Here is a 16702-nt window from a genome sequence, read left to right as displayed (position 1 = left end):
GACCAAAACCCCCGACCGCACGCAGCTCCCCGCGCAGCGCCTCAAGGAGCCCGCCACGGCCGCCGCGCAGGCGCACTGCCGCCGCCCCGCCCCTCGCCCCGCCCACCGCCCGCAGGCGGCCAATGGGAGCGGCCCGGGGGCGGGGCGGTGGCCGGCCGCGCTTCCCGCGCGCGGGTGGGATGAGGCGCGCGGCTCCCGCCCGCGGGGGGAGGGGCGGCGCCGTGAGGGAGCCCAACGGTCGCCTCGGCAGCGATGTCCGTTACGGCCGCAGCCGTCACTGCTGTCAACGCGGCGCTGCAGAGGCAGCACATAGAGAAAACAAAAAAAAAAAAAAAAAAAAAGATATGCCCTTCCTAACCACGTAATTTTGGTAAAGTCTCAGCCTGACAGTTCAAGAGTCCTGAGAAGAATTCGCCCTACGCTCGGTGCTGTTAGCTGGCAGCGCACGGAGTTGTCCTGAGGCGAAGCACAAGTTTACAGGTATAAAGATTTTATTTCTTCACTTTTTTTTTTTTTTTTTTTTTTTTTTTTTTTTTTTTTTTTTTTTTTTTGTAAAATCTTCTGGTTGTGAAAGCAGCACTTATAGTAAGGATTGAAGTCACTCAGTCCTTATCTGAGGGACAGTCCTTATCCTGGGGACACTCATATCTGTTTCCAAGAAATCCCTATCCCAGCTCCCACATTAAAGAATGTTTTTGTGGCCTTGTCCCTCTTTCATGTTGCCAATAGTCAGGGCATAGTAGCAGGCTTCAGTCTCACACTGACAAAAAAGGTAAGTTGGGTCCATGATTAGACCACCCTGCCAGGAAGCTTAGGTCCTAAATTTTGAAAGGTGGCTCCAAACTTCAGTGTGCTGTGCTGCCTTTCCTTGGGAAAATCCTGAAAGAGTAGACTACACTTGTGTCTTTCCATTGGGGAACCTCTATTATAAGCTTATTTGTAATTGAATGGCTGGGCATTTGTACTTTTATATATGCTGTCACATAACTTGGTATAAATTTAAAACACTACACAAATACTTTTACTCTATAAAATTGATAACTTATCATATTCAATAACCTATTTCATGTTTCCTGTACATTTACCTTACACTGAGGAGGAACATTTTAGAAGAACGTAGTTATGAAACTATAGAATACATCTTGTCTGCTTTAGATATATTTTTTTTCCAAAATAGTTACACCTCAAGCTTCTTTCAAGCATTGCAAAAAAAAAAAAAAAAAGTGAAATACAGAATTCAGGTTTGAACCTAAACTCATCAAAGGTGAGTTGAAAAACTTAGCTACAGAGATTTCAGGTTTGAACAAACTGTGTAATTTCATTAATTTAATCTCAAAGTCTTTTTCATGACAGGATAATGGAATGTGTTCTCTTCATTTCAGTGACAAATGAGACTTCACTAAGTAGTTTACAAGTTTTGAGTTTAATGTGCCTTGATTTCTCATGCCAGGTATTTAATCWGGGAAAATTATAATACAACTGGCTCTCCCTCAACAACTGATTGTGTAAGACATACTCATACACTGCTTGCACAGRTGACAAATTTATTCCTGAACACAAATCTGGGATTAAATTAGATAGTAAACTGTTAATGTGGCCATCAGAAAAGAAGTAGGAACTACKGTTTGTTAAACTATGAGGAAAAGAAATAGCCATGTGTAATCTAAAATTACACCTGCCAGTCATGTATCTGTGGGCTGCTACTACAAAGACTGAAGCAGAGATGCCTCGGCTAAAGAGACTTACTTGCTACTTGCACAAAATAAAAATATAGATAACAGCCAAGGACAGAGTTATCTAGTTTTATGCCCGTTTGAACTGAAATACAATTGTTTTGAGACGCAARCATGAAAGGTGTCAACTTGTTCCAAATATTAATAAACAGAATGACTGAAAGGTAAAGATCCAGTTTAAGAGCAGCTGAGCTGCAGAACTCCTGTTTGAGGGAACAAAGAAATAAAGATTATATTTCACAGATATTAAACAGAGCTTAACACACTGCTTTTGTCTGGAGTCCGATTTATTTTGCTATCTACCAGTTGAAAATAAGATAGATCCATTCAGTGTCCTAGAAACATGCAAGACAGACAAGAAAGGTTTAGAGGAGGAAAATCCATAGTGTAAATTGAAACAATTTTCAGAGGACTGTGCTGCAAAAAAAATACAGGGGATAATTAGGTCTCCATGTTTCTTTCTCCTGCTTGTAGCAGGCAGATATTTATAATACATTTAGTGTTTTAGCTGATTAAGACTAGCTAACCCTTTCAGAAAGGGTTTGAAACAGTTGCCCAAAGACTCAGAATGGAGGTTGTCTCCTCCAAACTAGCCACTGGACACAAGTGCAAAAATGTTTCTTTCACAAGTCTTTTTGAAGTAAAAAATATTTTTGATTTTTTAATTTGTTAATATGATTTTTCATTTTGTTTGAAAAAATAATGCTGAAAGTAGAGTACTGTTTCATCCATAGTTATACTTTTTACATTCAGTATCCTACCCAATTGCTTGGGAATTGGCAAGACAGTAATTTTGTTTGCATCTTAAAAAAATAGTAGTATAAATTGTTTTCACCATTGTTTTGTGTTCACCATTGGTTTTTTTTTTCTTCTTTTTCCTTTTGAGGTAGTAGATTTTTAATCTACTTTTAATGATAAACTTTCATAGTCATAGTAATTAATTTTCCTTCAAATAACACTAAGGATCAGACCAAGAGCTGAACTGTTCTCCTTYAATAAAAAACGACTATTTTATGCAAGTTTACCTCCACAGGAAAACATACAGATAATTCTAGAAGCATGCAACCCCCCATACAAACATACATACAAATCACACAAAGACATTAGTTTAAGATTTTTAATAAAATAAATTCAAGTAYATCTCAATCTCTGTCTGTAACTATATTGTTAAATATCAAAGAAATATATATTCTTATGAAACTGGAAAAAAAAGCCACAAAATCATTGAATATATAAATGAAAGTCCAGTTTGTCAAATTTATCAGAATTAAGCAAATTGATCTTACCAACCACCAATTCAGTTAACATGGCCATTACCAAATGTTAAAGGATACTGCTAAAATATTTACAATAAATAAATAACTTACATCACTTAATGCAAATGCTTTACAGTTTCCTGAATSAAAAATGAATAAAATCAAAAGTACCAATGCAAATCATGTATAAACAAATCTGGAAAGCAATTCCTTTACAAAAGAAATTGCAGAAGGAAACAAAAAAAGTATAATAGTCTATTGCATATCATATGTTAGAGACAGCACATATACACATCTACAGACTCCAATACAATCTTCTTTTTCTTTTTTTTTAAAGTTTTTCTTTTTGGCCAAGATGTTGACTACTATCCATATGCTCAAATTAAGTAAATGCAGCTGCATGCAGTAGCGTTTGTCACAATGTTTTAGGGATGGACAAACCTRTCTGTAGGATCCAGCAGTGCAAAGTATACAATCAATTCAGCTTTCAGGAACTGATTTGAGAATATCCAGCACAGCGGAAAAAGGTACATAAACACCTTGCAAGAGCAGGCTCGTGCTCTTAAACACTAATTGTGTTTGAGAAATTTAGCTAACTTGTTGTAAAACTAATAACTGCCCCAGTCCTGTTTTTAATTGTGTAGCTAGATGAAGATTCTTTAGTTTAGAGAGTGTGCAGAGAAACTTCCTAACTGAAAGACTGCTAACAACGTCAAGTACATCTCATTGTCATTATTTATTGAAATGGTTGAAGAGACCTTTGTATGTGCCCATGTGAGGATATATGCATTGTTCTTACAATACAGAAAACTTTTATAAAAAAAAAAAAAAAAAGAAAGAAAGTTAAAAAATGCTTAAGTTGTAGTCTACTGAATTTGGCTTCTACAAGGCTGGCAAATATTTTGATTTGAAAATCATTAAATATTATTCAAATCAATGTATTCAATTTACTTTTTAAAGAAGAACAGATGCTTAACTACTATCTTAAAAAGCAATATAACCATGAGTACAATTCCTGGAATGGTGATAATGGTGATAAAGCTAAATAACTAATAACTCGTAACCCATATAAAATATGGGCATAATTGTAAAACTGTATAATTCTAAATATTAATCTAAGGATGCTTAGAAGATCAAGTGCAAGAAAAAAGTTTATAGCTAACTACTATTCATGCTGATCTATCTCCTGGTTTGACTCCAGGAAATTAACCATGTTTTGGCAAATAAAACTAAGCTGTCAGACAACAGCAGTTCCACAGTAAGAGAGAGGTTTTTGAAAATTTCAAGTAATTGACTCACAAATATAGTTTGAAGATTGATAGTGTAGCTTTACAGTAAGATTTGAAAAATATTTTAGTTGAGGTGCAAGAATTGTTTCATAAGTTCATATGTGGTAAAAGCCACGGCCTGTGAAGGAATACAGCGAATATAATTTAGAGATAAACCACGGTACAATCCTCTTCTTATTCCATGTTGTTGATACACATATTTCAGCGTCTGCACCATTGTACTGGAAAAACAAAAATTCAATCCATTAGCTAATATACACATTCAATAGTCAAAATCTTCCCTTACTATGTTTGCTCCTTAAGAGAACTGTAGGAAAAGAGAGTAAAAAAGTAAAAAACCAAAAAAACTTCTGAGTAAAAAGCTCAATATTTCTAAGCTAATACAGACATTAGATTTTGAGACACATGCCTCAAAGTTTCAATATTTCTTGTTTTATCTTTCCTTCCTCTGAAGAAACATTTTTTTCCAGGAATGGCTCTCTCCACAGTTGCCACGAATTGTTTAATTAAGAAGCCTAATGTCTGTAAAGGAGTTCGTTCTCAGAAACACAGAAGTCCAAAAACAATTATCATATTTTTATTTTAAAAGAACCTGAGTGAAAAATAGTCAAACTAAAAATTGATGCTGCTCCTAAGAACACAATAGCAATGTTCACAGTAAACATTTTTTGAGTTTTTAAAAAAGATAACCAAGACTACCGTTAGTGGAATCAAATTTGTCATATGAGAGTTGACATTGAATCATTCCAGATTCAGAGAAACACAATTCCACAAAATTGAAGCAACTAAGATAAAGCTTTTGGGTATTGAGCTTGGTTGGAGCAATCTGATTTTTTTTTTTTTTTTTTTTTTTTTTTTTTTTTTTAAGATATAAAGGTAATTTAATACTTGGATTTTCTGTATTGTTAATGATTGTTCTTCCCCATCTACTAGACTAAAACAAACAGCTAAAAACCTAGAAGCACTAAATCTGGGCACCCCAACTACAATTTGTGTGGGTGACATTATTTGAAATATATTTAAAAAAAAAAAAGGTCAGATAATAGAATATTATACTGAACATATTCTGTACCATTAAAAAATATCTATAAAGTTTCAGAACAGCTCACTCCAGTAGAAGCAGGCTCCTCTCCTCTTAAAGATTGTATTATGAAAAATGACTGCAAATTCAGTTGAAATACAAACAAAAGTTTACTCAAAAAATCCAGCATCATCAAAAAGTGTCATTAACAGGGGGAGAAAGGGAAGAGAAACAGACAGACAGACAGAAAAACAAATAAACAAAAACCACTTACAGGCACTTGTCAGAGTCTGGGAGAACAGCTCCTAACTGCATTCGCCTACGAGTTACATCAAGTGGATATCTACAGAGGAGACATTTGAACAGCACTTCAACATGATGCACATAATGACCATATGAAAATTGTTAAAAATAAATAAATTGTCCATGTGAAACTTCTAAGCTCCCTTCTCAGTAAGCCAGGAACACAGGTCAGATTCTCAAGACAGCTGAAAGTTCTCCAAAATTGGATACTTTCCCTACAGAATCAAAACCAGATCAGATCTCTTCATATAAACAAGTAGACACATGAAGATCAAATGAAAATATAAAACACTGTTTAAAATGCTGGAGAGACAAGATAGCTGAATTAAGAATAAAATGATCAGTTTAAGGATTAATAAAAAAGGTATTTRTAATATTTGTAATGAAGTGATTTAGTGTAAAAATATGATGCCAAATGAATCCAAATTAATTTATGGTGAAAACCAAAATGCAACAAGGAYTGCACGTGACTGGAGAGAGCAGACAAAGTAAAAGTAAACAAATGCCAAATACAATATATTAAACACTTATTTTTATATTCCATGACTTTTAAAAGTTCAATTGGAATAATAAAATTCTGCAAATTATACTTATGAGACAAATCTTGCAGTTTAACAAGGAATATTCCAAGTGTTTTAGTAGAGGTTTTGTCTGAATTTGTTTAATTATACCTTCAAAGCCTCTGAAGATTAACTAATGTATGTAGTACATGAAAGACAATAAAATGAGCTCTAGTGTCAGATTAACTGCGTTAAAGCTAGACTTGCAAAATACCTTACTCAGATAACAGTTTTTTATAATGAACAGCTAGATAGAGAAGAAAAGCCACACTCCAAACTTACGATATCGTCTGAGCTATCGCTCCAGCTATGCCACCACACAGCAGATTCACATGTGTTTTCAAAACTAAGACATCAGGATTATCTAACGAAGGCCGTCCAAGCATGTTAGGTGCTTGAGCAAGTCCAATGCTCTTTAAGGTACCAAAAGTAAAAAATGAAAAACCTAAAAGGAAATTTAATTTTATAGACTTTCACAAATAAAAAAAAACCCCTTCTTGACACATCATAACAAACACAAAGCTGCATTTACAAAATGAAGTTATTTTCCAATTCTACTAGATAAAAATCAGAACAGTCATACAATGCCTTGAAATTCTATAGTAACTTCTGTACAAAGGAATTGCTATTCATATTTAATGTTAAAAGAACTCTTCAAATAAGCTAGACTTTTTTTTTTTTTACATCACTGAATTGCTGTTAAGAGCATCTGCTAAGATCTATTTTAACTCAAGGAATCAGTAAAACATTTATTGTCYTTTGACAAAGACAGTAGTTAGGGTAGGCAGTTTTGTAGACTGATGCTTCTTCATCCTCTGTCAGCAACCTCTTCAGTTTAATTAAGTACACAGAAGCAACCAGGAGATGGAGCCAAATGGAGGGTCCAGTCTCCATCTACAGAGGACTCAGCCTCTTACAGCTTTATCTGAGAGAAGGACCCTATCATTGGGGGAAAAAAGGGGAAGAAGAACCACAGAGGAAGAACCACCAGTTCTCTCCCCTTTCCTTTCCGAGGCTTCAACCCCCATAAAAAAAAAAAAAAAACACCCACAGATTTTCCTACCATGCTTTAACACCCATTGATCATTTCTAGAGTAAGACTGATGAGTTGCAAATGTTTCTTTGTGGCATTCCCCTCTGCTCAGAGGGAATCCTTCCTTTTAACAGAAACCTTAGTGTGCAAAAGTACTATGCAAGGTTAGTAACGCGCAGAGCTGCCAAGGGATCGGCACGCTCTGCTCTTTGCTTACCCGCATATGGAGCCATTCCTACAACAGTTGGCATCAGACCTTTGTAGAACCCCGGAAAACCACCTTCCTTTGAAAGAAAAATACAAGCAAATTTGTGGCAAGAAATATAGCAAATGTCTAAAAAAAAAAAAAAAAAAAAAAAAAAAAAAAATCTGTTCACACAACAGCAATCTGACTAACATCATCTAGCAACAAGAAGCCACAAGTCAAGTTGAACTTCTTGTGCCTGAAGAACTGAGGGGAGGAATGCTTGGCTCCAAAGGAGATCAAGAAGGGCGAAAAAATGAAAAAGATTTAAAAAAACAAAGCAACAACAAAAAAATGCTACATCCAACAACAGAAGCTAGAAGATGTTTCTGAATTACGCACATCCCTCCTCCCCATATTTCTTGGTGTCAATACTATTTTTTTCTTGAAAATCTACTTTTTTTTTTTTTCCTCTGCTGTTTGTCTTTACTTCTACCTGTCTGAGCTATTTCTTAACAGTAAAGCATCCAGGTAATTTTTTTTTTTTATATTAAAGAGTCCAGTGCACACACGAGTCCATGTGTGAATTTGCTATCAAGTCACTATTTTCAATGTTGTGCAAATTATTTAAAGAGCACATTTTGCTTTGACATGACTGAAGATTAAAAAAAAAATACCTTTGTGTATATCATCTTGAATGCATGGATAATTCCCATGTACTTGTGTTCCCCTTTTACTTGGAACGCCAGACGAACTCTAACCATATCAAGAGGGTAAGTACAAATCACTGCTGTAATACCTTTATTAAAAACAAAAACAAAACAAGCAAACAAAACTCACCTAACACCTTATCTGGTTCTAGGATTATTTTGAAAAACAGAATTTCCTTTTGCGGCAGTTTATATAACAACGTACACAGATTATTTTGTTAACATTAAAAATCACTAATAACCAGCACACAGGAACTCCAGCTGCAGCAACATGCAAAGAACTTACTTTTATACCTGGCATATGCTGAAGCTGCATACCTAAACCTTGATTCTCCAAATACTTATAAGCCTAATTCCATTCATCTAATTCCATTCATATGAGCAATCATCTTAAGTTTATGGCTGACAAGCATCAGATCCATCAAATGCTTCAGTGTTTTCTGAACTGCGTTCATAAAACCTAAAACCTATCATATCTAAAAAGTCAAATCACCACATTTATATGGTTAATTCCAAACAGTTGTGTCAGAATTTAAATACTTGATTACTGGATATGGCTACATGTATATATCTACTGAACTGGAAGATACCAAATCACAGAATCATAGAATCATAGAATCATAGAATGATTAAGGTTGGAAGGGACCTCAGAGGTCATATACTGTGATGATATGGAAGATTAAGTCAAAATTGTACTAATGAAGAGTACTGAGTTTAAACAAGCCCCAGACTGTCAAATTTCACGCTTTAAATCTGAATCATAAAGATATATAATCAGAATGAGATTCTGCAACTCAAATATACATGTGGTTTCATATGAAGCCATTGTTGTCCAATATATTCTGTATACTGCTAAGGGCCTCCCCCAAAAAATAGCAAGAAAAGAAGAAAAAGGGGAAACAAATCAGCTCCAGGAAAGTTCTTTGCAACTTGTATGTTTGGAAGAAACAAACAAACCATAAGCCTAATGATCAAGACAAAACACCAGGATTAAAYGGGGAAATAATTTATAGCATGATCAAGCTATCAAAAAAAGACATTAGTCATCTGTCAATTAAGAGTAAAGATTGGTGCCTTCTGGAATATCCTACCAGTAACTTAGTTTAGAAGAGAAAAACACCCCTCTCAGAGGTTCTCRACTATGTCTCTTAAAAGTAGACACCTACAATTCATTTCTGATGCAATTTCACCCATAGCATTCTGAGGTTAAAARCTGCAAAATACCTAAGCAATTTTAGGACTGTTTCCACTGAACTACATTATTAAATACAATCTCCTTCTGCAGCCTTTTCCTAACCAATTGCCTAAGATATTCAGAAATCTGAAATGCCCAAGATGCACAAAAACTGCAATATGGGTTAATTCAAGCAGTTTTAAAAAACAAGCTGTGGGAGCTTTTACAGTACTCATGGGAAAATCACCCTAATTCAGAAAATGAGCAGCTTTACGCCTGCTCTTAACAATCATACACTGGTAAATATCTGGGAACACTTTCTGAAAAAAGACTAGCAAACAGGCCAACCAAGAGTTTGGTGACTGTACTAAAACAGCCAACACTAAGCCGCAAAAGAGCACTTCGAGTTAAGACCAGGGAAATGAAAAGATAAGGCATAAATAAATAAATAAATAAATAAAATCCTCTAGAGCAAAATGTACCCTGTGAGGGATGAAGATTTCCTGTGAGCTCAGAAGGAACAGTTTCCTTTGGGAGGAACAGAGGGCAGCTTTTTGACAGTGAAAGTCGGTGGGATAGCCTACGAAAACACCGGTTTCAATTCAGCTCCCTAAATATTAGACTTGTCAGTGTCCAGACATCTTAAGACTGATCTTTTGTCTTGAGAGAGCAAAATCTTTCTCAAYTAACTCGAGTTAAATTGGAGTTCAGTTAACTGGAGCTGAGCCAAAAATCTTTCCCATGGCTGGATAAACGTGACAGAATTGAAAATCTATTCCCATCTAACAGACRTATACTGCCATTTCCAGTGTCTCATCTGAAAGAACAGGACAATGTTGTGAAGGCTGTTTGTTTGTTATTTTCCTCTCTCAAATGAATTACATTTCTATTAAGAACTGCTAATAAGCAGGGGTTTTTGTTTTTGTTGTTGTTTTTTCCCCCTGCAAATGCAGACTCATATGTCTTTGGCACATTGAAGTCAGGAAAAGATAGTTTTTCACTTGTCATGATTTCCTCGAACCCCTCTGATAACTTCAAGAGAAAAGATACCAGTTTACACAGACGAAGTGTAAATGAAGCATAGCAAGAATTATCAGTACATCTTCAAYTGCTACCCAAGCTTGGGGAGTTATTGGCGAGACTGGCTGCTTGGGCATTTGTCTTGTCTCCCAGTTTCCCCCACTACTCTTTCATTCTTTGTCATCATCTTTCTTTGACAACAGAAAATAAACAATTTCTACAGCAAGAGAAGTAATTTCTGTGTCTGCTTAAATTAAAGCTTAAGAGTGTCTGCAAGAGAAGTAATTTCTGTGTCTGCTTAAATTACTGCTTAAGAGTGTCTGCTTAAATTAAAAAAAAAAAAATCACAAACCATAGCTGATGATTAAATAAACAAATAAAAATCGGGCTTGAAAATCTACAAGTCTTACTTCTAGACCTGTGAAACAGAGTTATATTTATTTCTAAATTGCACCTAGAGAAATAAGCAGCACGGATTATTTTATATTCTTACCCAATTAGATAACAGCATTAATTAGGTTTTATTTAAAAATAAGACAGAAGTATCTTCATAAATCCATATTATTTTCAAATTATTCATTTATTTATTTTAAGCAATGCCTTGCCTACTTTTTTTTCACACAATCTAAGTTTGTTCTGATAATTTCTACTTTTCTTTTGGTAGCTGCTTTTGAGTTCATTAAGTGCAGACAAAGAAATACATGTTTCTGTGTGTTAACTTTTTTTTTCCCCTCAGTAACATCAACAATATCAATTCCTGTAAGGAATATTATATACAGGTTTTGTTTGATCGTTTGGTTTCCTACACCACAGTAATATCTATGATTTTCTTCCTTTTTCCTCAGTTGTCTTTTCTAAAAGGACATTATAAGGCACTTATCCGTTAACGAGGTGTTACAGCTGAAATTTGAATCACACAAGGCTCAGGAAATTCAGAGTTAAAGTTTCCACAGTAACTTTAACTTGGCCTCCTAAATATATGCATTACAATAGGTTTTTCTTTTCTCTCACTGCACTGCCCCCAACCTCACTACTTTTCTCTTCACTGTGGATATGCCTTTGATCTTGTTTATCTGCTACAGAARATATTCAAAAGTTTCCCACTATTTYGAAGCTGAATCAGATCTGTTGGCTGTTGGCAATGTTGGAAACTCCAGCATAAGCAGGATATAAGTGTCAACAGCACACACTGAAGGGAATGCAGATGGCTGGATGACARAGAGGAGACAAAAGGAAAACGGAAACAAGGGCTACCCATCTTCATCTGTGTAATATGAGGCTCAAGAAACTGGGAGGACTTCTCCACCAACACAGGGTTCATGTCTCCTGCAGCTACTTACATATGGAAGCAACAGCAGAGTATCCCTTGGTGGAGCCAGWAAGATACTAAGCTAGAGGAGCTATTGCTAGAATATTAACAGTTGCTCTGAGGGTCTTTTCTCATATTTGCAATTTGAGAGACTCTCATATTCCAAATTCTATGGTCTTGCTGCCTCCTTCCTCTTACTTACTATCCTCAATACAAAATCTTCTCTTTTACTATTTATCTAATTAAGCCTCAAAAAGCAGTTAACATCACCTAGGAAACATGCATTAAGATTCCAAAATTATATACTATTAATACAGTTGTGATAGTCATTTCACCGCACACTTAAGTCTAGCTTATGGACTTAAGTTTTGGGGTTCTCCACACCAGAAACTTCCTTTGCATTGTACCTAAATACTCTACACTAAGCATTGCAGTTGATTATGATTTCCAGATACTACGAAATATTGAATTTATTTCTATTACACTAACTACGTGGAAGACTTAATCAGTAAGTTACCCCAAAATGATGGTAAATTTCAGAAGAGGCTACATAGTAATAGTCATGTTGTAACTATATAAGGACTGCCATTAGATACTATTAAGCCAGTTGTAAATGGTTAAGAATAAATGACACGCACAAAGAACCTCTGATTAAAACTCAGTCCACTAATACTTACTTCTCTTATTTTCCCTTAGCTACTTTTGGCAGAGTAACTGGCAAGAAGAAAATAGGTATGTACAATCGTATTTCATACTGACAGTTTATAAGTAGTTTATTCTATTGCCACTTTGCTAACTGASATACGATTTTCACATGCATGCTTTACAAAATATCATGAGAGTCTTATTCTGYATGCTTTAAGTCTAGACATATCAGGGAAATCCAAAGAAATCACCATTTAAGCACCTACAGTTCTCCATTTCTCTGGGCTTCATTCAACTTGGTTGGAATGGCGAACAGGCTGATGAGTTAATCCCYCTAAAACTCATTTTTTATGTTTTATCTTAATGACCTTGTATTTTTCTTTTTTTTTTTTTCTTTTAAATCATAAAAAACACTGTAGTAAATATGCTTAACAATATAACATGGAATTCAATSTTTGAAATTCTCTAAGGAATGCTTTTAACATAAACTGTTTCCAGTTAAGCAAGTAATCAGTATTTTAAAACATTTACTAGCATTTTTTTCCTTAACACAAGCTTACAGCACAGTTTGACCTGAAAACACATTAAATCATCTTCTAAAAACACATCAGCCTTTCAGCAAAAGAATGTCTGAAATGCAAGCACAGAACACTACCTGCCATAGATCCAGCCATTAATTGATGTACATGTCCTGAAATCCCAAGTTGCTTCTTTATTACCTACAAAATACCAAACATTACAATTTATATTTACAACAGACATATATCAGAAAATACAGGGAAGTATATGATACTTTCCTAGAATGTTGATGCTAACTGCATAGCTGTTTCTAAGAAGTTTACAACACTACAAATTTCAAAACACTACACYTAATTACTCAGAAAAGAATTTCCTGAAAATTTGTTAACAGCAACTTATTAGCAACACTAAAGTACTAAAAAATGCTATTAACAAGACAAAATAACCAATTGAAAGCWTTAGTACTATTTACTTAAGAAGCCAGATTAATTATTTATTTAGTTATCTTTAATGTGCGTCAAACAAGGCAAACTGAATACTATCCTTCTTGCATGACAGAGAGCAAAGGACATGGAGCAAAGTTGAAAAGTGGCTTGAAACTGAGAAAGTGAAATTATCTTCCCATACATAGAGTATGAAACTTATTCCTATAAAGATATCTTTAGAACCACATGATTAGCCAGATTTAAAAAAAAAAAAAAAGAAAAGAAAAAAAAAAGCAGGAAATCGTGCACTAGACTATTGGATATTCAATAAATTTTCAAATCCTGGAAGGAAATTAGAAGTTCCAGACTTATAGCAAATAACTGAGAAGTTTTAAGAAGTAATTTCTGCCCTAAAGAAGAGAATTTCTTCTGAAACTTACTCTTCCATAAAGGATTGCAATTTGAGTCCCACTGTGTTCAGTAAATACCAAGCAATTTACTTCAATGGGAACGAAATTTGACCTTTCAGGCAACAAACTCCTCATTGCTAAAAGTAAGAGTATATTTTTGATCTTGTACAAACAATGCTTGAAAACATGGCCAGGCTAATGCCTGACCCCTGAATGATTTTGCATGCATGTATTTTGAATTTACTATGAAAGTAAATTCTTAAGAGCAAAAAGAACGAGACCTTGAAATATGCACGCCTTTTTTATCTACAAGGTAACATGATCATCTGAAACGTCAAATATGTGCAGCTAACAGGGCACAGAAATTTCACTGTTTTGGTAATTTAAAGAAGTTGGATTAATTGAAGCCAGAAAAAAAAAAAAAGTAAAAATAAGTTATACTACCTTTTTATACTGGTCAAATGCCATAAACTGAATTGCACCATACGGGAAGATTCTAATCATCATTGCCCCGTTTCCTTTATATAGCCCAAGGTATCCCTCCTTTTTTGGGACGGCACACAACGTAGAAAACACTCCTGTCACCAATACAAAAAGAGATATTAACAGTCACAATAAGTATCAAGCAAGTATTATTGACAGTAGAACAGTAGGAACTTGAGGCCTGATCACATTGCTCATGTAACTATGGAGGCTGGAAAATTCTACTTCCAATGAAGAGAAGRAGGTTTAAGGTTATCAGCTTTCTCACCTTCCAGATTCTTGAAGCTCCTTATGAGCTCGTGTATTTCAGCCCCTAGCATGCAAGGAGACCTACTGCAGATGACACTACCTACCCACAAACGTTAACATTGGCAACAGAAGGAAAGGAACTCACTGACTTGCATTCCAGGCAATTAAGTTTTTTTTTTTTTTTTTTAAATCTCGAATCACAACAAAACAATCTATTATTGCTACATGCTTAATTAGAGGTTAAATGCCCCCATTAATAAAGTAAATACATTTTAGACTCTCATTACTTATGACCTTACGCTTTCTATTGCAGAGATATTTTGCAAGAAGCAGCAACACTATTCCATTTCAACAGGTGGAAAATGGTGCAAAACCACACAAAGTTTGAGCAAATCTCCAGCCTTATTACAAATACATTGCAAGGAATACACAGTTCTTATTAAATTTTCAAATCACTTTTTTTTTTTTAAATTGTGAAATCATGCATCACAGCTCTTTAATTAAAACACTTAAATAGTTTCCACACTCAAATGCAACTATTTAATCAATGATATAGGAGCTGAATCTGAAAAAGCAATTTTTATTTCTTAGAATACGTGGTCTGAGGTCCATGTGTCAGGAATTCTACAGAGCAAGGGCACTAAGAGGACTCTGTGAGGAATCTGATGAGCTAAACTACTATTGTCCCTCTGAACTTGTAGGTGAAGTAGGTGAACTTGTAGGTGGAGTATGCCACCTACAACATCTTTTTGCCTACATCTAACAGAAATATGCTTTCAAGTCAGACTAATTTCTCATAATCAGAATCATAGCTCACACCTTAGAGAGGAACATAATACTTTGTCAATTACAGCACAATACAAAGCAAACAAAATCCAGGGATATATAATAGCAGTCGGAACTATTATTTCAGCCTCCAGCTGTTAGACCACAAGATTTGAATACATGCTTAGTTAAGTGTGGTGCTGAGCTGCCAAGGGCTTTGCCCTTCTCTTTTTTTGGGACAGTGAAACGAATATACATCACTTGAGTTTTGCTTTAAAAATTTAATTCTACACCCTAAATTGCTTTATAAATGATCTTTAATTTCTATGTTCAAAATCTCAAATTTCTAAATTAAAAAGCTCTTAAAGATCATTCAAAATAGCGTTTTTGAGAACTGTAATTCACTTGAACTTTTGAATATAAATTGTGACATGTTTTTAAAATGTGACATAGAATATTTCAAATATTATGCACAAGGCGGCGCTATGACAATCACACAGGAAATGCTTTGGAATACGCTGGCAATTAAGGGCTTATTTTCCCACCAGGATGTGACCCGTACCAAGGCCAAACCCAGCTCATCTGCACCTTACACTGCGCACCAATGCAGCTTTACTGTCAATTGTCATCAATCACGCTGCTATCTGTGAAYGCGAGCGCAGCGAGTTGTCCAGGGCTCGGCTGTCACTGCTCTTGCGACCGCCAGCCCCTCTGGGAGGGCTACCAACTCCGAAGAGTCCGACTGCCACAACTGCTGGAAACTGCATTGAGCACAGCAGTAATACAGACAGCAATAGAGCAACACAGACACTAACAGAGTGACTGGCATGAGGATTTTTATATAAACAACCCAAGACTCAAGCCTGTGATTACCAGGGTGCTGACTTCACTAAGAGGGGGATCATGTCCTAGCTYTTATGCTTTGCTGAGGATTATTCTCACATCTCAATTTCTGACCCATCAGTACAGGAATTTACTGGTACAGGCTTGATGCATTTTATGCAGGGTGGTTTTTGTTTTGTGTTTTTAYGCTCACAAAGCATGGCACAGAGCCCAGCGCGCTGGCCAGCCAGAAAACAACCTCATCAGGACCTTTCTCTAGGCAGTCCCTTTGCTGAGCAAACCCACATCCCTAAATGACAAACATTACATTCCAAAACTAAAGCGATGCACGCAGCAGCCATCTTACCTAGATGTTTGTAATGGTGGTTATGAGCTTGCAGCAAAATCTTGACTCGGTCCAGGGGTGCAATAGTTGTTTTGGCACAGCACCCTGCAATGCCTTTCCAAGAATAAAAACGTAAAAACTCTTAGATGATAACAGATAAATGAAGGAATTTTCCAGCGGACTTTTAGGTGGGACAGGTGCGAAGGAACATCAGTAAGGAGTAGGTATGGCTGATATTTGGAGTAGGGTACAGGCCCCTAAAGCGCTAACGAAAGGCGCTCTTTCTGAACTGCCTTTAGGCGGTTTCCCAACCGAGAAGCCCTGCGCCACCGCGGCGACGGCCAGGCTCTCTCGAGAGCCGCCTGCATCTCCCCCCACGCCTCCTCCTCTCCCCGCGAGGCCGGCGCCCGCCGCAACACCGTGTCTCTCGGGCCGGGCCGGGCCGG

At 36.0% G+C, this 16702-nt stretch overlaps 1 protein-coding gene across 1 annotated transcript in view; it reads right to left on the bottom strand.

Annotated features, from left to right (window-relative positions):
- Positions 1 to 4019: 4019 nt before the first annotated feature.
- Positions 4020 to 16702, bottom strand: part of SLC25A16 (solute carrier family 25 member 16) — a 20596-nt gene continuing 7913 nt past the window's right edge. The window contains exons 2-9 of the mRNA XM_026042695.1: positions 16278 to 16397; positions 14036 to 14169; positions 12893 to 12956; positions 8057 to 8178; positions 7413 to 7479; positions 6445 to 6607; positions 5574 to 5642; positions 4020 to 4499 (exon numbers count right to left, since the gene is read on the bottom strand). Of these exons, the coding sequence (XP_025898480.1) occupies positions 4343 to 4499; positions 5574 to 5642; positions 6445 to 6607; positions 7413 to 7479; positions 8057 to 8178; positions 12893 to 12956; positions 14036 to 14169; positions 16278 to 16397 (896 nt within the window). The 3' untranslated portion in view covers positions 4020 to 4342. The remainder of the gene's footprint in view (positions 4500 to 5573; positions 5643 to 6444; positions 6608 to 7412; positions 7480 to 8056; positions 8179 to 12892; positions 12957 to 14035; positions 14170 to 16277; positions 16398 to 16702) is intronic.

Source organism: Nothoprocta perdicaria, unplaced genomic scaffold (assembly GCF_003342845.1).
Source record: "Nothoprocta perdicaria isolate Ctin4 unplaced genomic scaffold, notPer1 scaffold_310, whole genome shotgun sequence".
In the NCBI taxonomy this organism is placed as follows: Eukaryota; Metazoa; Chordata; class Aves; order Tinamiformes; family Tinamidae; genus Nothoprocta; species Nothoprocta perdicaria.
Note: the sequence above shows the minus strand (reverse complement) of the source record. Positions and strands in the feature narration are given on the sequence as shown.